The sequence below is a fragment of the Botrytis cinerea genome, chromosome 1 (assembly GCF_000143535.2).
Source record: "Botrytis cinerea B05.10 chromosome 1, complete sequence".
Classification (NCBI taxonomy): Eukaryota; Fungi; Ascomycota; class Leotiomycetes; order Helotiales; family Sclerotiniaceae; genus Botrytis; species Botrytis cinerea.
This window is the reverse complement of record NC_037310.1, coordinates 3519650-3542253: the sequence shown is the minus strand read 5'-3', so window position 1 is coordinate 3542253 and position 22604 is coordinate 3519650. Positions and strand designations below refer to the sequence as shown.

At 44.4% G+C, this 22604-nt stretch overlaps 8 protein-coding genes across 12 annotated transcripts; 4 read left to right on the top strand and 4 right to left on the bottom strand.

Moving 5' to 3' along the window:
• Positions 1–1676: 1676 nt before the first annotated feature.
• On the top strand, positions 1677–3084 carry BCIN_01g10140 (hypothetical protein). Its single transcript, XM_001556479.2, has 2 exons — positions 1677–2066; positions 2127–3084. Exons 1-2 carry the CDS (start codon positions 2027–2029, stop codon positions 2876–2878), a joined length of 792 nt encoding a protein of 263 aa, XP_001556529.1. The 5' UTR covers positions 1677–2026; the 3' UTR covers positions 2879–3084.
• An 853-nt stretch (positions 3085–3937) lies between these two features.
• On the top strand, positions 3938–6402 carry Bcdug2. Its single transcript, XM_001556480.2, has 7 exons — positions 3938–4128; positions 4203–4255; positions 4317–4390; positions 4456–4647; positions 4808–5434; positions 5594–5898; positions 5980–6402. The coding sequence occupies exons 1-7, from the start codon at positions 4094–4096 to the stop codon at positions 6158–6160; spliced, it is 1467 nt and encodes a 488-aa protein (XP_001556530.1). The 5' UTR covers positions 3938–4093; the 3' UTR covers positions 6161–6402.
• A 217-nt stretch (positions 6403–6619) lies between these two features.
• BCIN_01g10120 (hypothetical protein) lies at positions 6620–8543 on the bottom strand. Its single transcript, XM_024690887.1, has 3 exons — positions 8121–8543; positions 7042–8054; positions 6620–6979 (listed from the first exon to the last, which is right to left on the bottom strand). Exons 1-3 carry the CDS (start codon positions 8369–8371, stop codon positions 6813–6815), a joined length of 1431 nt encoding a protein of 476 aa, XP_024546657.1. The 5' UTR covers positions 8372–8543; the 3' UTR covers positions 6620–6812.
• A 505-nt stretch (positions 8544–9048) lies between these two features.
• BCIN_01g10110 (hypothetical protein) lies at positions 9049–10193 on the bottom strand. Of its 4 annotated transcripts, none has more exons than XM_024690885.1 (4): positions 10009–10193; positions 9846–9924; positions 9730–9772; positions 9049–9599 (listed from the first exon to the last, which is right to left on the bottom strand). In XM_024690885.1, exons 1-4 carry the CDS (start codon positions 10009–10011, stop codon positions 9461–9463), a joined length of 264 nt encoding a protein of 87 aa, XP_024546655.1. In that variant the 5' UTR covers positions 10012–10193; the 3' UTR covers positions 9049–9460. The 4 variants fall into 4 exon arrangements, with proteins under 4 accessions (XP_024546655.1, XP_024546656.1, XP_024546654.1 ...); XM_024690886.1 differs by having other exon boundaries at positions 9049–9593; XM_024690884.1 differs by having other exon boundaries at positions 9846–9885.
• A 1043-nt stretch (positions 10194–11236) lies between these two features.
• Bcpic7 lies at positions 11237–13882 on the top strand. 2 transcript variants are annotated; one of them, XM_024690881.1, is made up of 4 exons: positions 11237–11449; positions 11794–12297; positions 12368–13483; positions 13539–13882. In XM_024690881.1, the coding sequence occupies exons 2-4, from the start codon at positions 11882–11884 to the stop codon at positions 13588–13590; spliced, it is 1584 nt and encodes a 527-aa protein (XP_024546652.1). In that variant the 5' UTR covers positions 11237–11449; positions 11794–11881; the 3' UTR covers positions 13591–13882. The 2 variants fall into 2 exon arrangements, with proteins under 2 accessions (XP_024546652.1, XP_024546651.1); XM_024690882.1 differs by lacking the exon at positions 11237–11449 and having other exon boundaries at positions 11623–12297.
• Positions 13883–14196: 314 nt separating this feature from the next.
• Positions 14197–16835, top strand: BCIN_01g10090 (hypothetical protein). The gene has a single exon (XM_001556487.2). The coding sequence runs from the start codon at positions 14544–14546 to the stop codon at positions 16533–16535; it is 1992 nt and encodes a 663-aa protein (XP_001556537.1). The 5' UTR covers positions 14197–14543; the 3' UTR covers positions 16536–16835.
• A 326-nt stretch (positions 16836–17161) lies between these two features.
• BCIN_01g10080 (hypothetical protein) lies at positions 17162–19683 on the bottom strand. The gene is made up of 4 exons (XM_024690880.1): positions 19455–19683; positions 18983–19402; positions 18748–18922; positions 17162–18696 (listed from the first exon to the last, which is right to left on the bottom strand). Exons 2-4 carry the CDS (start codon positions 19355–19357, stop codon positions 17258–17260), a joined length of 1989 nt encoding a protein of 662 aa, XP_024546650.1. The 5' UTR covers positions 19358–19402; positions 19455–19683; the 3' UTR covers positions 17162–17257.
• A 641-nt stretch (positions 19684–20324) lies between these two features.
• On the bottom strand, positions 20325–22548 carry Bccab4. Its single transcript, XM_001556489.2, has one exon. It carries the CDS (start codon positions 22313–22315, stop codon positions 21098–21100), a length of 1218 nt encoding a protein of 405 aa, XP_001556539.1. The 5' UTR covers positions 22316–22548; the 3' UTR covers positions 20325–21097.
• Between the last annotated feature and the right edge of the window lie 56 nt (positions 22549–22604).

Here is a 22604-nt window from a genome sequence, read left to right as displayed (position 1 = left end):
ACAACACGCATGAGTGTATATGCTTGCGCATGCAGACGGGATGTCTCTATGAAGGGCTGATAGACGGGAGACGGGAGTGAGGTACGGATGGTACGTAATAGTCATATGTACGCGGTGGTTGTAATTATGCGTATGCTTGGAATAGGAATGAGGGGTCGTGAAAGTCCTAAGCGAGCCCATTTTCATCACACTGGCACATTTGTTACACTGAGTCATGCCGTACGATATCTTTGGGTGCCCTGAAGTTGTTGTAACCATTCTCGCCGTCCGCCTTGATTAGATAGTTGCATTGTTGTTGCCAGCAGTATGAGGATGGTGAAAATTCTTACTCTTTCGAGGTAGCAACATGAATTACCTAAAAATGTCATCTGATTTCTGCTTTGTAACGAGTCATTGCAGAACGGAAATATCAACCAACTTGTTGCTAGCTGAGTTTTTCTTCTCGGTGAACATTGCAGAAGGAATGAGCACGCCAAAGGGGAGTTGTCTCAGCAGCTCTGTTATTCAAGTGGGGCATAAGAGATCTTCTTTCGTACTATCTTTTGTTGGACAAGAACAAGTTATTTACGCACATAAAAATTAGCTTGTCTTGTACTTGCGTTACCAGAAAGTATGCATCTCTAAAGCTAGAGACACATATCAGAAGGTGATAAACTACACGAGTAGTACTCACTTGGCATTTTGGATATTCGGCACACTAAACTCGCCAAAATTGAAACTCTTTCAAAAACACTGTTATTTGGGAAACAAATAACAATATGAAACAATATTATAAAGTCAGTAAAATTAGAAGAATCATACATTATAAGCCTATCAATACTCACATATACTTTACCATCAAAAATTGATCAATTATTTTAAACAAGAATTTTGAAAATGGACTTCTTTTTCGGTATGCCTGACATTCATTAGCGTCAAAGTTACATGGCATGCGGGGACAAGTTCTGATGGATCCGCATTTAACCTTAATCGCTTGCGTTGATCTGACGTCGGAAATCATGCTCGATTGGTAGCAGTGCATATCAGCTCTAATATAGCAGCACGCACGCACGTCTAAAACAAACATTACGACATCAACTCTTATAGATAAGAAACACGATACTGCGGGGTAATGCACCTCCCGTGCTGAAGATTTACAGGAACGACAAATCAATTCTTTGGGGCCGGGATGTCGCGGAAATAAGATATATGCACGCCATCTAATCGGTCTCGGTGCAGGATGCTTCAGCGGATAAATTGTAACCGATAGGTGGCTAGTTATGTTGTGTTATTATGGTCGATACAGAGATGAGAGTGGTCCACACACACGGTTCGTCATGATAAATGAATGTATGCGTGTCTGTGTGTATCTGGATCGAAGAGAATTCTGTCTTGGTTAAGTAGTGTACAAATTGCGTGCCCAACTTTGAGCGTGCAAATAAGCATTAAGCATCGAACACGTGGAGATCGGACGATGTTTACGTTTCTATTTCATTGAGAGTGTGTGCGGCGACTGGCTAATGAGGGAAAACTCTCTATCTAGCGTTTGGACACCCCGAGAATTATAGGTGACGGAGTAATATGACGTTTGAGGTTGTGCAGTGCTGGCTTTGGTGTCATGGTGATCAGGTGAATATTATATTCCCACGGATAATGAAAAGAAAGAGATAAGGGTATGGCAATGGGGAAGGCCTAAAGCACACACATGTACTATAGTGCATCACAGTTCACAAGTGTGCAAGATATGTGGTGTGAACTTTGAGAGTATGGATCTACGGTGTCATGTCATATGCAGAGCCTCCACTTCTCATCCGAGTATCGGGTGGGAAAATAAGACTTCTGATGTTTTCTTCTTTTTCATGTTGTTGTGCAATAGGCTCAGTCTACAGTCACAAATCATCATATAGAGCGAAGTAGCTTCGATCTTTTACATCATATTCTAAAGCTCTTTCTCCCAGTAATGAGTAACTTAGTTGTCACAATTGTCTAAGTTTTTCACCCTAACATTAGCCCCTATATCTCGTCTTTAGTCAAAAACACAGAAGCGATGGCCGGATCAACAGCTAACCCAGCCCCAGCATGGAGTAGTATGACCTCCAACTTCCTTTGATCGTCTTGAATATTGCTGATCCCATCACCTCTCTCAGATGAATACGACGCCAATCTCACAAAAGAGATCATCAACCGCCAGCACATTTTGCACGTATCATTTCTCACGAAAGACTCCGAGTACCCAACTGTTTGTTATCTCGTCGGCAAGATCTTCAAATGCAACGATGACCCAGAAGCCTTGTATGTACACGGCCACGTGCAAGAACCGGTTCTGGGTCGTCTCAAGGGAATCGAAAAGGGCGATCCTGACATCTGCGTCAGCGTCGCGGCTAGCACAGTCAATAGTCACTATCTTGGATTTTCAGGATTTGCCACGGGCTTCTCGTTTGCCAACACGGTGCTCAACGGAACTGCTAGCTTGGTTGGTGTTTCCGAGGATACCAAGAGTGAGAGAGAAGAGATCATGAAGCGTATCGTCAACTCGCAGATCCCGGATCGCTGGGACCATCTCCGGCCCATCGGCACAGATGTGCAGTACGTCTCTATCATCAAGATCACCCCCAACGCGCAAAAGTCGCACACGCATAGTGTGCCCAGGGTGCTAGGCCTCGAAGTCCAAAACGATGTCGAGGACAAGGAGCTCTGCGCGGAGCACTGGGAGGGCGCAATACCTTTTTGGGAGAAACTTGGACAGCCGATTTCGGGCAAAAATAATCTGCCAGAGGGCAAAGCGAGGGTTGCACCACAGTATATTTATGATTTTATCGAGGAGCAGAATGCAAAGAATGAGTATTTTGCTAGGCAGATAGCAAGTGCGGATTATCCTTACGATTATCCCAGACATTGAGGGGTTGTAATTTGGGTATTTTCTTGAACACTCATTAGTTCGGTTACTTGGGATAAATCAAATGTGTGTCCAGTTTTGCCAACATAAATCATGGTGAAATGAAATGAGTAAAAGAATGACCATTCTATGAGCGCATCCGTGGTACTCGAGCTATCTGTGAGCGAACCTCATCAATTCTCAAATCTCCAACATCTCGTCTGTACACAACCTAAGTTGTGAATTCTACGCACCTTTCTCAAAACATTCACAGAAGCCCATTCTCTCCCCCTCTCTTGAGACTTCATCCTCGGAGACCCCGATTTGCGGAGTCCTCGTGCTTAGTAACAGCAATGCATATCTTTGGTACGCATTTCTGTAAAATTCACCAGTATGCAAGAAGACGTTTCCATCAGCGCGCGCAGTGAGATTACATCACATCGCACCGCACCGCATCGCATCGCACGGCACGGCACACAAATAACTCGCACATTCCAGATCTGCAACAAGAATCCCGCCTCGTACACCAACTCTTTAGTTCGAAGCCCAGATTTCAGCTCGTCACTAAACTTCATAATCGAGCTACTGCAACGGGTTGTCTATCTGTCTGTCTGTACAACAGTATCACGAGAGTAGAAACCCCGCACGGATTCGCTCCGGCGACCGAGCCTGCTGTCTGGTTGTGGAACGGGAGCTCGAAGATTGTGAGGGGCTGAGGCTGCGATATGGGTTAGTGTGTTTGGGTGTTACGGTGTTACAATGTGAGGGAAGTGCATCTAGATATCTGCATCTGCAACTGCGATGCGCGAGGTGTGATGAGCGGTTTAGGAGAAATTCCCCGCATTTTTGGAGGTAGCACTTGGGTGATGTGTTGGCATGTGGAGTGGTACTTGGGTGATGTGATGACATTGGGGAGTTTGCGTACTAGCTGAAAAATATTGTGTGTGATTGAGGGAAGCGTTCTAGTTGTAGCACTCTGAGGTAAAGAGATACATGCATAAATGTGACTTTGTGAGACGATCGGCTGTGGAATTGTGGTGCTGAGTTTGTGTATATATCTCACCAAAAGTTCGGCCTAAGTGTGATATTCTTTTCAACATCCTGCCCAAGTGTGAGTGTTACTTTGGAAAGTTTATTATCCCGTCTTAGAATTGCGAGCAGCTGGTATATACCATCGTCTCCCCTTCAAATCTGTTGTCTGCGATTACGAAGCACAGTAGTTTTTCTTCGCAATTAACTATGGCTACTGATAAATTGGACCAGGTTTTTCGGAAGTATGTGTTTAGGTCTCTGAAAAAGGAACTCTTGAAGTCGTTGCTAATCACTGAGTGCTTCTTGTGTAATATAGGATTGATGAGCTTGCTGCCGCTACCGCTCCCAACTTTAACATTATCCATGATCGTGAGTCAAGAAAAGACAGCCTGCGAATAATTAAATGATAGATGATCTGACTATAATCCAGGACTCGCACCCGCGATCAAGATCCCATCGATCTCTTCCGAGCGGACGATCGAAGGGCGTAACAATGTGGTTGCTGTATGTATATTCTTGTCTATTCATATATATAAAATGTTACAAGCTTGTATTCTGACGCGCAGTAGATGACGGATTTTCTGGAAGATCAACTCACGAAGTTGAATGCATCTGTGGACCGACATTCGTTGGGGAAAGAACCAGGAACAGAACTTCAGTTGCCGGATGTTATCATTGCCAAATATCCAAAGGCGTATGACAGTAAGAAGAAGACTGTTTTGATTTATGGCCATTATGATGTTCAGCCTCCGGGAGAAGGCGTAAGTTTGATTTGTTCATTAAGTTCTCTACTCTCATTTTCGATTCGGCTGGCGATGCCGAATATTGTTATGTCTGTAATTCCTTATAAAATGGCAATCCTCCTATTTTGCCCTCACATATCTTTCCTTAACAGACAGTACTGATTCTTCAATCTTGCAGTGGGACACCGACCCCTGGACCATCACAGAAAAAGGCGAAGATCCAGACAAGAAACTTTACGGGCGAGGGTCTACCGACGACAAAGGACCCGTGCTCGGCTGGCTCAACGCACTCCAAGCGTATCAGGAAGCAAAAGTCGACGTCCCGGTCAATCTAATATTTTGTTTCGAAGGAATGGAAGAATCTGGATCCACCGGATTCGCAGACTTTGCAATCGCTAACCCCAAAATCTTTGAACATGTCGATGCTGCATGCATCTCTGACAATTATTGGCTTACGACCAAGAAACCTTGCTTAACATACGGACTCCGCGGTATCAATTATTTTAACCTCACAGTGGAACATGCAGGTGTTCAACTCCACAGTGGAATGTTCGGAGGCTGTGTATATGAGCCCATGACGGATCTAGTGATTTTGCTTTCGAAACTTGTGGACTCTCAGGGTAAAATCTTGATCCCGGGGATTAACGAACTTGTGGATGATGTGTCCAAGGAAGAGTTTGAGGAATATGCCACGATAGAGTTTACGACCCAAGATTTTCAACAGACTATTGGCAGCGATGCGAATATCTATAATGATCCCAAGAAAACTCTTATGCACAGGTTTAGGTATCCGTCTCTCACCATCGTAAGCTCAATCAGCTCTTTCATACCCCACTCTTTCATAGCTACCACTATCTGTGGTATTCAATATTTCATCTGTTACAGTTTTCCGCTTGTTTCTTTGCACAGCTTTTGTTTTTCAAATCCTTCCGTCATAGGAACTAACCAATTTCGCTCATTCTAGCACGGCATCGCAGGGGCAGATTCAAGCCCAGACCAAACCACCGCCATCTACCCCAAAGTAACCGCCAAATTCTCCATCCGCACTGTGCCATCCATGGATCAGGAGACCGTCTCTGATCTCACCATCAATTATCTCTACCAAGAGTTTGACAAACTTGGAAGTAAAAATACATGCACAGCGAAACAGTTTGGAGAAACTGCTCCGTATTGGCTTGCATCGCCTGATGATGCAAATTATAAGGCTGGCAAGGCGGCTACGCAGAAAGTTTATCATACGGAGCCTGATTTGACGAGAGAGGGCGGAAGGTTAGTTTATATTCTTTTTGGGTTGTGGCATTTGGGATCTCTGTGTAGAATCTCTTGACTGACAGTATGACAAATTTGTAGTATTGGAGTAACACTTGATTTGCAAAAGGCTCTAGGAGATAAGAGTATCATGTTATTGCCAGTAGGAATGTCAGATGATGGGGCCCATGGTCCGAATGAGAAACTTAACAAGAGGAACTATATTGAGGGGAGCAAATTGCTGGGAGCTTATTGGTGGTTTTTTGCCAATCCTCTATCCTAGTTTGCTTTCAATGGCTACTGACTGCTTTCGACACTTGCGAACAGTTAAATTGAAACACAGTAACAATAAAATATCTAATCCATCCACCATCAACTTTCCTCCTACTTCAAAAGCACAAACAGCAGCACTTGACGAATAACATATACACCCCTTCTGAACAGCGTGTTCAATAGTTTGGATTGTTGTTCAATAGTTCGGATTGTAGTTCAACAATTAAAATAAAGAATTTAACTAAAACACCAACCTCCAGATTTCTAATTCCTTTTCAACATATAACCCATGTACTATTAAACTACAATCCAAACTATTGAATACCCTGCCCGAAGCCCTTCATAATATACCATGACTAAATGGTCACATGCTCTTCTGATTAGGAACACTACCCTCTCATCACTTCACTACAGCAGCCACTTGGAAGTTGTTTATTCAACAGAATAGAGAACAGAGAACAGACAAAGTTCCCCTGATATATTTTCACTTCTTCGATTTAGTTACGTGTGCATGTCATAGCCTACACTAGACATCTGGGTATAGAAATCTCGGCGGAAACTTAGAAATAATCATTGTCATGAACTTTCATAGTTTCATTAGCACTATCATTGATCATCTCTACTCTATGTGATCATGCGACAATTCATGCCATGCAAGAAGTTCATTCCAGAATCTCTGATAGAAAGAACCTGATTTTCTCCATCAGCTGCCTAGCAGCCTTAGGACTTCTCCAAAAGTGCTCTCCATTAGCTATCTCTTCATACCTAAAAACTACTCCGTTCGCAGATCCTCTAGTCTTACATAAACTCGACAGTTTTTTAGTCCAACCTGGAAAGCAAAAGTCAGTGCCCGATGATTCAAAAATTTAGTAGCAATTAGCTTTTACTTACGTTCGACAGTTTTAACTTGAACAAAAAGATCACCAGTCCCATAGATAACCAACGTAGGATCAATTGTGAACTTGATGTTGTTATCTATTTTATGACTTTGCTTTCCGAGGAGGGAAGTCAACCTGAAGCTCCCAATACTGGCCAAATTGTTGATTATGGCATCAGGAGGTAAAGGGGAAACCAGTAAGTAGGCAACTTTGTAATCATTTCCAAGAATTTCCATGATATTGACACCTTCTCTATCACGAGAGTGCCTTTCTGAAATTCCCACATTCGTAAAACTATCTTGGCCCGGATTAATCGACGAAGAATGGCTTTCTCCTCTCCTTGGCGACCCGTGTTGAACAATAGATTTGAACTTGTCCATACTCTTTCTGACCTTCATCGATGCATCCACAGAAAAAGATCGCCTCGCCCCGGAACCATGCATATCATGACTGGCTCTTTTGATATCTTCATCTCCACCCATTCTAACCCCCGAGCTAGATAACCGAGTTTTGTGACTTATCATATATTCTCCTGCTTGAAGACTACGGCCTCTCCGATGACCTCCAGCTCGAAGCAATGAATATGTAGCTTCGATTATTTCATTCTGCTGGGTAGCTAAGAATCGTGCTCGAGATCTTATGTCTGCGTATGGACTGCCAGAGGCTGGTTGCTGAAAAGGGGCTAGCATGCCAAGGAGGCTCGGTTCAAGATTTATAGTAATGAGAGATCCATATGAGTAACCAGCAAGTAGTAACAGAGGCTGTGCATCATTGCTGTCAACGCTTGATCCTGCGTAGGTAGATTTACCTGGAAGACTATCATTCGTGGGCTGCATTAAGCGTTCTGATGGGACAGGAGCAAGGTTGTGAAGTTGGGGATCAGAATGTGCAAACGACGGGGGTCTGGATGAGTATGGCACAGAAAGGTGATGCAAATAGGTTACGATGAATCCGAGAAATGATATATAATCCTTTTGCTCGGGCAAGGAGGACCATGAAGTATGCCCTTTTGAGGAGCCCGCACCACTGGAGATAGTAAGTGAGTCAGTCTAATGTCCAAGCATATGATAAAAGATGGGTAGTCATATGCACCGGAAGTTGAAAGTTCCCACAACGAATCCATTATTCAAAATGGTAGAAGCAACCAAGCCAACAACCGCATCATCATAACTGCCTCCCAATGGAGCGTAAGGGTGCGCAACAATAGCAGCTTTCTTTCTCCATGGCAAAGCCTGCGAGATGGAGGTGGGTACTAGACTTGATGGGTGGTAGATGCGACACTCGAGACTCAAGTTATCGTGGACAGAAGGAATTGTAAAGCTTAAAGTAGGCGGTGGTAGCATGGCGATGGTGTTTCCTGAGGATGAATAATCTCATCCCAGGAGTAAGTTCCGTGGAATTTCTGTTGGCATAATGAAGCAAACTTCCCCAGAATAGTATGACATCAATGCCAGTTTCTTAGAGTGACGATTGAAGTCGAAGTGTGTATTTGCAAACTGCGGCGGATTCAAGATCGAAAGAGGAACATGATGAGGTGGAATGGTTGCGAGCCGATTAGAGATTTAGGGCTGTTGCGCCCCCACCAGCCTGTAGATCTCCCGAACGTAGCCTATAGAGAATCGCTAACCACCAATGCCCAGGTGTTCAGTGACGGGACGAGTGCCGAGCGAAGTAAAGTCGCATATAAGTAATAGGGATGTAGAAGATCTGCATTAAAAAGATGTGAAGCCATTAACACCAGTCAATCCAGAGCCCAATTGACATTTCACATGAAATTTGTGTTTCCAAATAGTTTTCTTTTGATTGCAAGACATAACCTTACATGATAGGGCTGAGCTGAAGATAGGCTTGGAGGTCTTACATGTAACGAGCTAGACAGACACGTCCGTTTACTGGGGGCCTTTTTGTTGCTGGAGAGGGATAAGAAAGTCAAAGCCAAGAGAGGTCAAGAGATCTTGGAGATCTGATAGAGATAGAGGAGTGAGGAAAAGGGGAGAGTGTGGTGTAAAGAAGACCCAGGTAGAAAGGGGACAGAGAAGGATATATTTAAAGTCTAGAAGGAAAACTCGATTTCGGGTCTTTTCGGCTGGCCCTTCGGAAGATGGGTATCAAGATGTGGAGATGCGCTCTGAAGAAAAATATACATAGTTCGCAGTACATCTTCTGTATCTGGCTACATTTTCATTTCCTTCCATTGCCCGCAAAAGTATCCTAACTCTTGGATAAGAGAGTACCTCCCGTCACCCTTAACCATATTGTCGTTATACCGCCACCTTCAAGCGGATATATCCTTGCAAAACGCCCAAAACTCCATGGGATTTCGACCCCTATCGATCGTTCTCCAAATCGCAAGATATCTGCCGTGAATTCATTCCCTCCGCGCATCCGAGATGCACGTACTCTTCTTCGCATATCCGCATCGAAGGCCGCAATCATCTCTTTCTCTCAAAGAAGCCGGATGAGCCTGCAAAGGCTACCGATGTATCCATAACCCATTCACCAACCCCAAGATATTTCTCGATCCAACCGTTGATCTCTTTGTTTTCGGTGACATCTTTCTTAAGGCTGGGTCTAGAGTCCCGAAGAATGGGAATTGTTAGCCTTCTACACCGCCAGATCAGGAAATCCAAATTTTGCATCTGCAGTGCTAGTTGATCACTTCGCAACATGGCCGCAAAGGGTGGTATAGGGGTCAACACACGTTAAACCAGTTGATCTCTTCATGCCAGCCAAGAATGCTGAGACTGTATCAAGAACGGTCAGCACATTTTCCAACTTTTCGCCGCAAGAAGGAATCGGAAGGGAATCGTTACTTACGTAGGACAGCATCGAATGCATAGTGAGTAAGTCTTCCGAGCTTTCCCGCGAGTCCAAATGTCAGTAAATTGAGGAAGAACTGGGCTGATTAGGTTCTCAAGTTCTGAAAGACCTGAAAGTGTAAGGGGGAAGGGGGCAAGGGGGGGGGAGGGCAACTAATTACCATGTTTATGACTTGAAGGGCGAGATTTACACGCTTTTTGAGATAATAGTATGGAAAAGGTAATGTAGATTATCCGGAGGCCGACCAAAGTTTGATGTGCAAAAGGTTGGCTTGTGATTTGCTTGTTTTGGAGACCAAGGTTGTTGTGACTTGAGCTGACTTTGAGATTGAGATAATAGGTAATCTCGGATATATTTCACCGACGAGAGATCAGAAGCTTAGGATAAGAAACTAAGAGACGGTGGCTGCCTTCAATGTGAGGCCTGATGTTTGAGGCCTCAAACATCAGGCCTCAAACATCAGGTCTCGAGCCTCAGGCATCAGACCTTAGGCATCCAGGCCGAATCTCGGAAGCTGAACTGTTCTGTGGAGTACTCCGTAAAGCGTCCAGGCGCCCAAGTGGGTTCCTGTTACATTTTAGTCTTTAAGTTTTGGCATTCAGGACCGAAAGAATGGCCGACATTATTCAATTCCAAGGAAACTTAAGATCTTCACTAGTGCCCCATTGGGACTAGCGCGCGTCTCTATCTGCTATCGGACCTGAGTACCCCGTCGTCTCGAGCCAGTCTCAGCATGCAAAGACGCACAGAATGCCCAGACAACGAAACACGCATTTCACCAAATGGCATTCGGGGCAAGGGATCTAGATATCTGTGCCGACCGACCTGTACAATCCAATACTTGTCAGTGCATGAGAGCAGACATATGGGAAATGTGTACATGGCGTACAGGTAGAAGGCACAGGCACATAGGTAAGTGAAAGGGGTGCTCCCGGTCCGTACAGATACACCCATATCTACACATAATCAGCATCTACCCAAGCACGCGTGAGTGAAAAGAGAGGCAGAGAGGCAGAGGCAGAGAGGCAGAGAGGCAAGAGGAATAATAAGCAGGAGGAGGCAGGAGAGGTGGCCGTGTACACAGGTCTTTTCGGTGGACACAACTCCTTGCTGTGATTATCAATTGTTTCACCCATCTATCTATTGATCTATTTAACCTTTTGCTGCGTAATTCCCTCGAAACAATTGCATGGCAGACAACAGAGCGACGTACCAAGCACGCAGGTGTACACCGATACCTAAAAGTTATGTGACATAGAAATTCAAGGTTCACTATCACGGACCTACCGGCCGGTATCTCGCTGGACCCTTCACTCCAATGTCACCTCAAACAGATTGATGTGGGGTTGCACACCACACCACAGTGGGATAACCATAGTGGGTGAGATGGCTAGCTTGGAGATGAGGGGGACTCGATTAGATTTTTTTGCAAGAAAAGAAAAGATTCCCCTCCTCTCCCCTCCAAGCTCTTCGCCCATAAAACCTCCTCAACAGAACCACACGGTCTCGAGAATTTATTCTATTCGCTCTTCTTCTTCTTCTTCTTCTTCATCATCTTCTTCAACCCAACCCAACGTCCTATCAACATCCACGCTCAACTGGTAAGTCTCTTGCTTGATTTCCCGCTGCCTTTCCCTCCCTCCCTCTCTCCCTACTTGGGTGCATTGGTGTTGCCCCCTGGTGCTTTGTATTGGACCGCAGCTCAACAATTCAAATATTGGCATGCTTGGTCTGTTTTATCGTTGTCCGTGTCTTTCAATCCAGCCAACAGATTGGCAGAAACGCGGCACAGCTCCAAACTAATAACACCCTTCCTTTTCCTCCTGCTGCATATTTCAGTCCTTTTTATTTCTCGTCCTGTACCTGTCGAAAGTACTTCGCTCAACCTTTTTTCTACATTGCCCTGATTCGATTGCTCACATTTGACTGACGAATTGAAAAAAAGGCTTTTCGACAGTTGCACCTACCCCCACCACACCGAATTCTACCTACATCTTCCTCTCCCTCAACCTCCCTCTTGATTATTTTACAAAATGGCCACCGCAATGGATCACTTAGTTACTGGAACCTCCAAGATTGCTTGGTTGGCAAATCTCAACACTGAGTTCAAGCCTACCAAGAACTATCGTCGTACTTCGATTATCTGCACTATCGGTCCCAAGACCAACTCTGTCGAAGCTCTCAACAAGCTCCGCGTAGCTGGTCTCAATGTTGTCCGCATGAACTTTTCCCACGGTTCATACGAATACCATCAATCCGTTATTGACAATGCCCGTGAAGCCGAGAGGGTTCAACCAGGACGTCAACTTGCTATTGCTTTAGATACCAAGGGTCCAGAAATTAGAACTGGTAACACTGTTGGCGATGTCGATATCCCCATCTCTGCTGGATCAGAGATCAACATTACCACCGATGAAAAATATGCCACTGCTTGTGACGAGAAGAACATGTACGTATTATTCACACCCAATAATTTATCATCAGAGCGTCCGATGCTAATCTATTATGACGCTGTTTAGGTACCTTGACTACAAGAACATCACCAAGGTTATCACTCCAGGACGCATCATCTACGTTGATGACGGTGTCCTTGCTTTCGATGTTTTGGAGGTTGTTGACGAGAAGACCATTCGTTGCCGCGCAAGAAACAACGGAAAGATCTCTTCCAAGAAGGGTGTCAACCTGCCAAACACTGATGTCGATCTTCCAGCTTTGTCTGAGAAGGATCAAGCCGATTTGAGATTTGGTGTTAAGAACAACGTCGACATGGTCTTTGCCTCCTTCATCCGTCGTGGTGAGGACATCAAGGCAATCCGTAAGGTTCTCGGTGAAGATGGAAAGCACATTCAAATCATTGCCAAGATTGAGAACAGACAAGGTCTTAACAACTTCCCTGAGATCTTGAAGGAGACTGATGGTGTCATGGTTGCTCGTGGTGATTTGGGTATCGAGATCCCAGCTGCTGAGGTTTTTGCTGCTCAAAAAAAGATGATTGCAATGTGCAACATGGCTGGTAAGCCAGTCATCTGTGCCACTCAAATGCTCGAGTCCATGATCTACAACCCAAGACCAACTCGTGCTGAGATCAGTGACGTTGGTAACGCCGTTACTGATGGTTCTGACTGTGTTATGTTGTCTGGAGAGACTGCCAAGGGAAACTACCCTAACGAGGCTGTCACCGAGATGCACGAAACTTGTTTGAAGGCTGAGAACTCCATCGCATATGTTTCTCACTTCGAGGAGCTTTGCAACCTTACCGAGCGCCCAGTCAGCGTTGTCGAATCATGTGCCATGGCAGCAGTCCGTGCCAGTTTGGACATCAATGCAGGTGCTATCATCGTTTTGTCCACCAGCGGAGACAGCGCACGTCTTCTCTCCAAGTACAGACCAGTCTGCCCTATCTTCATGGTTACCCGAAATGCCAGCGCATCCAGATACGCTCACTTGTATCGTGGTGTCTATCCTTTCCACTTTGCTGAGGAGAAGCCAGACTTTTCCAATGTTAACTGGCAAGAGGACGTCGACAGAAGAATCAAGTGGGGTATTGCTGAGGCTCTCAAGCTTAAGGTATTGGCTCAAGGTGAGAGTGTCGTCGTTGTTCAAGGATGGAAGGGTGGTATGGGTAACACCAACACGTAAGTTCTGATCATGCCAAATTCTTGCCAAATTCTTGCTAACCTAAGCTTTTAGTCTCCGTGTCATCAAGGCCGAGCCAGAGAACCTTGGTTTAGCACAAATCTAAATATCAAGGAAACAACTTGACATAATACCACCATGAACTTTAGTTCATCTATAGAAACGATATACCCGAACCTCACCTCGCATCGAACCAAGGTTCGATGCTTTTTACGGCCTCTTGAGTTCGTACCGTAATTAGTTTTATCATCCTTTCATGCTTAAAATGGTTATGATAATGAAGAACAAACAAACCAGAAGGTTACGGATTGGGTGCAAACGTACAGAATGTACTGCCTTGTTTATAGAAGAATACCAAATGCTTTACCGCCTACAAATGTGATTTTGATGATATTCCATGGTTAGTAAGTAGTTCGACAAGAGTGATACTTTGATAACGAGTTTTCCCCATTCCCTTTAACTCTTTTCGAAGCTATGCAATGTGTAGGTTCCAAATTACAAACCAGCATGACTATTTGACCTGAGGCGGATTTATTCAATACTCTTGAGATTCTCATACTTTCTTTAACTTTAGTTGTAGAAAAGCGCTGATACTGTCGAAATTATGGCCTTGCGTACATTCAGCCTCGTCTTCGTGCACGTCCCCAGCGAGGCTGATCTCCGCATCTTGTGCCTGTCGCATGTGATAGAAGCCACTGCTACTTGTCGAAATGTTATTATACTCAATGATTCAAATTGACAATTCTGTTTATCAAGCTTGATTCACATTTATGCATGTGCTCATATCACTTCCGATAGCAGTCTGCAGCTTTAACTAAGTTGTTGCAGCCGTTCCAATTCTATTACCTTTACCATTCTAATACTTTTACATTTCTCCGTTCCAAGCCAGCTGTAGCCACGGCTCTCACAATCGATTTCATCACATCACAGCAGCAGTAGCGAATACATGTTATACTCATGAGATATCCTCTAGACGCACCTTTAATCCCTGAAGAAACTACAAGCACTCATCGTACCAAAACATAATACAAAAGAAAGGGTTCAACCCTGGAAAACACAATGTCCCGCTCCCGTAGCTCATTCTTCAGCAACTCTTCAGGAACAAACGATCAAAAACACCCTCTTCTATCAAGCGAATATGATTCGCAGATTGAAATCAATCTGCGAGACCTCTCTTCCCCTTCAGCATCGAGGGCTACACCGAGTCCACCGCCGGAATTCTATAGGGATATGAGGTCACCTACTAGTGCAAGTGCGAGAACGCTCTCTCCGAGACCAATCTCGGAATCGGGATCTGCGAGTAAATTTAAAGGGAATGGGAAGGCGAAGGGAAGGAGAATACAATTTGCTGCTCCTCCACCGCCGATCGTAGGGAGTGTTGCTGGGTTGGGTAATATCGGGAATATCGGGAGGAGTTTGGATGGAAGTAGAAGTCCCCATCTGAGGGGGAGTTTGGTTCGGGAAGGAAAGGGAGTTGGGATTTTGAAAAGTATGGGAAGTGCTGTGGGAAGCTCTGCGCAGAATGACAGTCTTTTGGGGTTGGAAAGGAGGGAACGAGCTTTGCAGGCGGAATTACAAATGTTGCTGGATGCGCAGAGCGAGGGCTTGATGCAAGGGTTCGGTGGAGGTGGTAATAGAGAAGAGCACAGTGGAAGTAGCACGCCTACGACAAGGTCATTACAACGAGACAGAGACAGGCAAGGAGGTAGAAGTACAGAAGGGGCTCATATGCGTACAATTCCTGTTCGACAACCAAAAAGAAAGTCGGTCGGACTAAGAGGATCGAGAAAAGGATTGTTAAGGAATATGGGTCTGTTAGCAGATGTTAAAGTTGAGGAAGGGGAGTTGTTAGCAGAAGAAATCAAGAGGAGAGAAATATGTATTGCGAAAACAAAAGATTGGAAGATCAGAATTGACGAGGTTAAAAGAGAAATTGGCGAATTCATATCAGCAGACACAATGAATACAAGCGTCTCTTCATCTCGTGAAGAAAGAAACCAATCTCCACATGCAAGCAAATCCGAAGAAGATCGAGAGATAGCCGAACTACGAACTGAAGAGCGGGCTGTCGAAAATGAAATTCGAGAGACGGAAGATAGGTTGTTACAAATGAAAGCCCGGCGGAGCTGGCTAGGAGATCGGATTAATGAAAGAGTTAATCAGAGAGAATCGCGATTGTCTAGTTATCGTGGTGCTCTGAGGGAAGTGGAATCAGAAGTCCAGGAATTCTTGACGAGACCGCCGGCTATGGTATCGATTGTTATGGGAAATGAAGAAGGATTCATGGCACTACCTCCCAAACGACGTACCTTAGAGATGGCAGAAGAATGGTGGAGTAAAGAAATCAATTCTTTGCAAGCCAGAAAACTCGAGGTGCAAAGGGAAAAGGAAGCACTAGAAGATGGGGCAAAGCTCTGGGAAGAATCCGTAATGACGGTTGTAAACTTTGAGGATGAGTTGAGAGAGAATATGAAGAGTGGAAAAGTGGGAGATGTAGAGGGATTAAAGATGCAAATTAGAAAAATGAAGACGGTGATAGGAAAGCTGGCTGAAATGGAAAGGGTGGCAGAGAGCAAACGCTGGAATTTATTGGTTGTGGCTGTGGGTGCGGAACTGCAGGCTTTTAAACAGGGAGAGGAAATTTTGAGAGAGGCGTTGGGGGGTATGGGTGGAGGGGTTCACGGTGATGATTATGATTATGATCATGATATTGATATTGGTATTGAGAAGGCGGAAGCAAAGATAGATAATGATAATAGAAGTATCGATACAGATTTGGAACTAAGAACTACTCACTCGGGAGACGGAGAATCGACAACCGATGATGACGGGTTGAAAGAACTGGAAGCGGAATTCGCAAGACAGGAAAGAAGGAGAGGGGGGATGTTGGGAGAGGGAAGAGGGGGTGTGGATAAAGAGGGTGATGCGGATATGGGTGCGGATGCGGATGTGGATGTGGAAGAGAGTGATGAGGAAAAACATCTGAGGGAGTTGATGGTGGGGCATAGTAGAGGTGATGAGGAGAATGATACGGATCATGAGGGGTTTTGAGGGGATTGCTTATTGGACATTGGGTGTTGGGATATACGGTGGTGGTGGTGGTAATGGCGAGAGGGTTGAGGATGAAGATGAAGATGAAGATGTATACATGTATGTACTATTGATACCACGGTGTGTGTGTTTGTGTGTGTTTGTGTGTGTGTGTGTGTGTGTGTGTGTGTGTGTGTATTGTGTGTTTTTGTTTTTGTTTTTGTTTTTGTTTCATCACGCGGTTGATTGCGTAGAGTTGCTTATGAGTTAATGGATGAATTTATATATATATAACATACTTTTCTTGCGAATTCTACATCATTTACGCATTTATTCATTCACTCAATCCCTATCCTCGATGATTGTTTGTGATATTTCTGATTACAGAGATGAGATGAGATAAGATGAGATGATCGAGATATGTTATACTGTATTTATATGATAATCCCATCTTATCCCCATCTCCCTACCAAAAAAAAAAAAATCTTGACCCAATTTAACTTAACTTGACAATGCAAAAACCCAGCCCAATTTCCCATATCCAAATCCCGGTCCCAAGTATAGATACGATACGATACATACATACATACATACATACATACATACATACATACATACATACATACATACATACATACATACATACATACCCCCACGCTATTCCACCCACCCTAACCCATCCCAATACCGCACCCCATCCCATCCAATCCAATCCAATACCGCACCCCAATTCCCCTCCCCTTTCAGCACATCCCATCATGCACCGCACACCTCTTCACAGCCCACAACTCCCAAAACTTCCAATGCTGCTTCAACACGACCTCGCTGCCCTGCTCCCCCAAATCCGCCATTGCATATCCATTCGCACACTCGCAATTTATCTCCTCATGGCACACTCTCCCCTCTCCCCCTCCTCTCCGGTTCTGCTCTCCTAATTCCAACCCCTTCTCCTTATTCAACGACGAAGCAGAAGAAGAAGAAGGCAAATGTACCGAACTACTATGATGACTCAACGTACGATCTCCAATCGCCGTATCTTCAAAATCCACCTCTTCGTCGCTCTCGTCGCTCGAGTCGTCAAGGTCCATATCTGCATCGATAGGATTATTGATAATAGGATTATTTCCCTGGTTTCCGGGTCCCATTCCAATTCCAATTCCACCTACCCCTGCGATCCCATTTGTATTTCCATTTGTCCCTCCGCCTACATACCCAATCCCTCTCAAGCTGACCCATTTCAATTCCCGCAACTCTCTCCTTAACATCCGCACGACTTCAATCCAGCTACTCCCTTCTTTCAATTTTACACTTCTAAGTCTCACGCTCCTCAATGTATATTTATGTCTCCTGAGCAATCCGATGATCTCCTCACTATCCAAATGCCATGCTCCAAACCCCAAGTATCTCAGATTCTCCCAGGTGACATTATGAAAAACCGCTTCGAGGGGTACATGAGCAAGTGGTCTATTAGATGGGAAACCCACATGAAGACCCTGAATTTGATGGGCCGAAGTGAAGAACGTGTTGAAGAGAGATGAAAGTTGATACATTTTATCATCCGAAGGTTCCTGTATTTGAATTTCTAAGCAAGTAAGTCTATTTGCCAGGGTCGATATTGTGTTATGGGAATGTGAATTTAGAAGGAATGGAATACGCGGGTTGACGAAACGGGATGAGAAGCGTGTTGCCGGGGATCCGGATTCAAGAAATGCGTAGCCGAGGGCCCGGGCGGAATGTTCGCATGCGGCTGTCCATTCCAGCGGGTCGAGATCGAGAGATAGAATAGGGTCGGTTGTATTGTTGTTATTGTTGTTGTTTTGAGAAAAGGCGATCCAGCGTCTTTCTCGGAGGAAGGAAGACCAATCCATATCTACTCTATCCTGAACTCTCATGAGACGGATTTGTTGAAGATGCTTGAACAATCGAAAGGCGCGTAGTAAACTCTGTACATCAATTCTATTATTGATGATAGTAGATTGTTCACGTGCTCGTGATAATACTCGAAAAATAGTGAGCTCATCCTTGCGACTGCGATCAAGCTTTGTTCGAAGCTGCTTAAGCGATGGTCGAGATCTATCGACTTGACGTGCATTGCCATTTATTTGTTTGAGAGTCACTTGTCTCTCGAGATCAACTGTCGTTGCGTGTGTCTCATCGAATAAAATCTGAAGTTGACTTAAGCCTTTAGATGGGTTAGCAGCTCTTCAAAGTAATAGGAAATATCAGATAATACCTCGATGGTAAAAGACAGGAATCATGTACGAGAACTTTTTGACATGCTCAGATAAGTGAGGGCGCTCTTCTACCAAAAATTTCAACCGATTGAAACCAGCATCGGAGCATCGAATGGAGACACGGGCAAACTGTCTTCCTAATAACAAACTGTAGAATTTCCTACATGTACGGCTCTGATAATATTGTCGTTAGAGATATAATTGGGGACTGGTAACAAATGAGAAGATCCATACAAGAGTTGTGGTAATGTTCGTATCCTCCAAGGATTGTGGTGGCATAGACTGAAAACTCTCTACACTTAAAGAGGCTCTATGGTCAATAGGAATCAATTTCCCAGAATTATGAACGAGATATTCAAGGATGTTCTCTAGAACCTCGTTGGAGAGTTTGAATATAGGTGTAAGCTTGGACTTGGGTGTTCGCAATTTACATAAGGAATATGCTCTGTGAAATCTCCTCTGCGTCAAGCAGAAGTTGAGCACGTGTGGTGATTGAGTCCATGGATTCCAAGAAGGTGGTCTTTCATTATAATCTTCGTAAAGTAGTTGCAAAAATATTCGAGAAAGGATTTCATCTGGAAGTCTCTCGATAGATTTCAGATCGTCCATCTCGAGGAATACAAGTGTGATCACTGGACGAAGAGCACTTTTTTTCTAGAATGACTTGTTAGAAAGATTGAATATAATCTATGCGGCCTTACCTCACATAACGAGCGTTTTAGGGCAGAATGTTCTTGAGGTTATTCGGAGAATATGCAAGGATGTAACTAGAAATAATGAATGTATGTCAGATTGTTACATCATAGTGGGTGAAATTGAGTGCCGGCACTCTATGTATGAAATTCGATTTCAACGTCGAGCAGCTAGGTTTTGTGATTTCTGACGTGTCGATGCGTCTCGAGGGATCACTCGAAGGATATTGCAACGGACAAATGTGTGTGGATGGATCCCTCCTCAGATATTTATTAGAATTTTATGGTCATGCAGATATATTGCTTGTTTTGGGTTTGGTTGGTCAGAATGATTTCATGGCCTTGCTGCAGCGGCTTGTGGGTTACCGAGCGTTCGGTGCAATTACAATCATGTGATCTTGGATAAATACCAATCAAGTATGAAAGGATGAATATTGAGAGGATGTAATTGATATAATTTGATACAAGAAAAGATACAGATTTACTACAAGGATTCGCCCATTCATGGCTGCATGGAATGACAACGAATCGTAGCTTAGCGGAGTAATGGATCGTCTTGATTATTGAATAGCGAGCGAATTACGGGTCAGAACACGATGATTGTGGTCCTCAGGCCCTAGCACGGGTAGGTGTCTAGACAAGATGATAAACTACGATGCAGACAAATTAGATAAACTTATCTAATTTTCCGACATCTCAAATGCTGATGGACAAAAAAGTACGATGCATACGATTAGATGGTTCGTCAGATAAATGAAGGACAAATTAGACCGACAAAAAGAAAGCAAATTGAATTAACCCAATGGTTAAAGGGTTAAAAGGGTGGCTCTTGCTTGCTTATTATGCCCATGACCTAGTCTCAAGGCGAAACATGGATCAAAAATTGAGAACGAACGGCTTGTTATTGTAGAATGTAACTGAAGGCAAGTGAATGCAACTCTCAACTATTTTGGTCGAATTGAATTTATATTCGATAATAAACCTAGTCCAGGAGAAACGTTGGTTTGTTCTTTTTAGTGTGGATAAATCCTTCCACAATTATTGGAAAACGGCTTGAATTCATTTGAACCTATGCATCTGTGAACCTTTGCATTTGTGAGAGAAATATGATTGGATGATGGGCGCTTAATTCAAGAGTCCCCGCATAACTCAACTCAATTGCACCACACGAGGAGAGATGTCTGAAGGACCAGCTTTCATTATATAATTCTCCGGGGCTTGATAAAATAGAGTCCATTGGATGTTCCATCCGGTTTCTTGATTGGAGAGTCCCTCGTTAGCATGGTTTCTAGGCGTTGTTGAATCATGGAAGTGGTACTATAAGGTAGTAGTCGTGGGTATCGATACCCAGACGCCATTAATACGTTGAATCAATATTGAGAGCTACGTTCCAGACAAAGTGAAGCGGGAAGAGATGAGACGATAAACCCTGTAGGATGGTGATTCTTGTGCATGAACTCTGTATTTCTGCAAATGACGTGCATATTGTGACGGCGCAGCAGGCTCGATATTGGGTCGAGAAATTCTGCACGGAAAACATCACTCTACAACCTTATTCCTGACAACGATAGTACTGTGTCCATCATTCTCCTTAATATAGGCCCCGGCCAAGTTGGGCTATCTTTGCAGAGTGTGGTTTCGCGAGGTGAAGTTTTGATTAGAGTGACGATGTCCGGGCGCGATCCGCCATCTGCTTTCTTATTGCAGTACTACTGATTTTTGTAGCAAAGTCTGATTTAGGAGTGGTCTCAAGATCAGCTTGCGCATCGAGCACATCGACTTCATAAACCTCCAGTGCCTTCCAGCCCTTCTCAACTCTTTTGTCATTCACTGCTTGTCCGCCCGATCTAGTTTCTCCAGACACAACAAGTGCGGTAACAGACTCATCAGTAATAGTTGGCCCAAAAGCATCTTGAATTTCAGCACACTCAATAGTGATCGAGCGAGCATTGAGTTTCGTATGTGTTGCCCGGCCATTTGAAGTTGTCAATGGAACTGTTTGAATTGCTTCCTCCTGACTAGTCTGCGTGAAAGAAAGAATCGAGATGAGGAATTCAACAACGTCGTTTTGCCGTTCTTCCCAACTCTGTAAGTGATCCGCATATTTTTTATTCTTCAGCAATTCGTCCCCTGTGATACCGATAATCAATCTCCGGGAGGGGTCCTGAACGCTGGCAGCTGGTTGTAATAAAAGTGCCGTAGCTGTAAGCAAAAGTTTGTGGCCCGCATGAAGATGATCAAACGTGCCACCAACTGCTACAACAGTATGGGAGGCAGAAGAATTTGGTTGTACAGACTGTGAAGCATGTTGAATCATGCTCACTCCACCACTGACCATTTGAAATTCGGCACGTAAAGGAGGGCTAATCCCATTTGCGAAATGTAAAAAGTCTCGAAGCAAATTCTGCCCTTCCTCGCCTTGCACTGAAAATAATTTGCTCCATTGGCGTCGGGTACTTGCGAAGAGAGGAAGTCCAACAATAGGGCCGCCAGCCAACACCCCAAGACTGGCATCACGCCCAGAATTCTTGTCGGTGGAAAAGCGTGTCGAGTCATAATCCAATAGAACAATGCGACAATCCACAGCGCCAGGCAACTTGGATGTGATGTCGACATCTTCCTTAGCACATATAGAACAGATCAAGCTGTATAAACCACCCAGCAGCGTCTCCACCTCATTGTAAATTTGAGATCTTGGCTCCTTCAACCGATCCTTGAAACTTGACGAGGCAAGTGCAATTATAAGCTTGGTACTCGAGGATGAAGTTTTAAGACTTGAAAGTACCGCCGACAATGATGAAGAGTATGCAGCACTGAGCGTTGAAGGTGTAGCCGGTGCGGGGTGTTGAGGGAGCAAAAGTAGGGATTGTGACATGATCGCCCACTAGGTATCTCGCCGACACAGCGAGACTTGTTGAATCAATTCAAATGTGATGTCAGAATTGAACGGAGGTATGAATGTAAGACTGCGTGTCTGAGAGCGCAGGTTACTAGGAAGAGGGTTGTTTGTGTTTGTGTCGGTGGTTTGGGTAGGAATCATACAAGCAAACAAAATAATACTCAGTCCGTCACTCAATACAGGCTTCGAGGGGTAATTCTCAACCAGCCTTATCGGATGTGATGTTAGGCTCTGACACAACAATCAAAAGCCCCATCCGCCATGC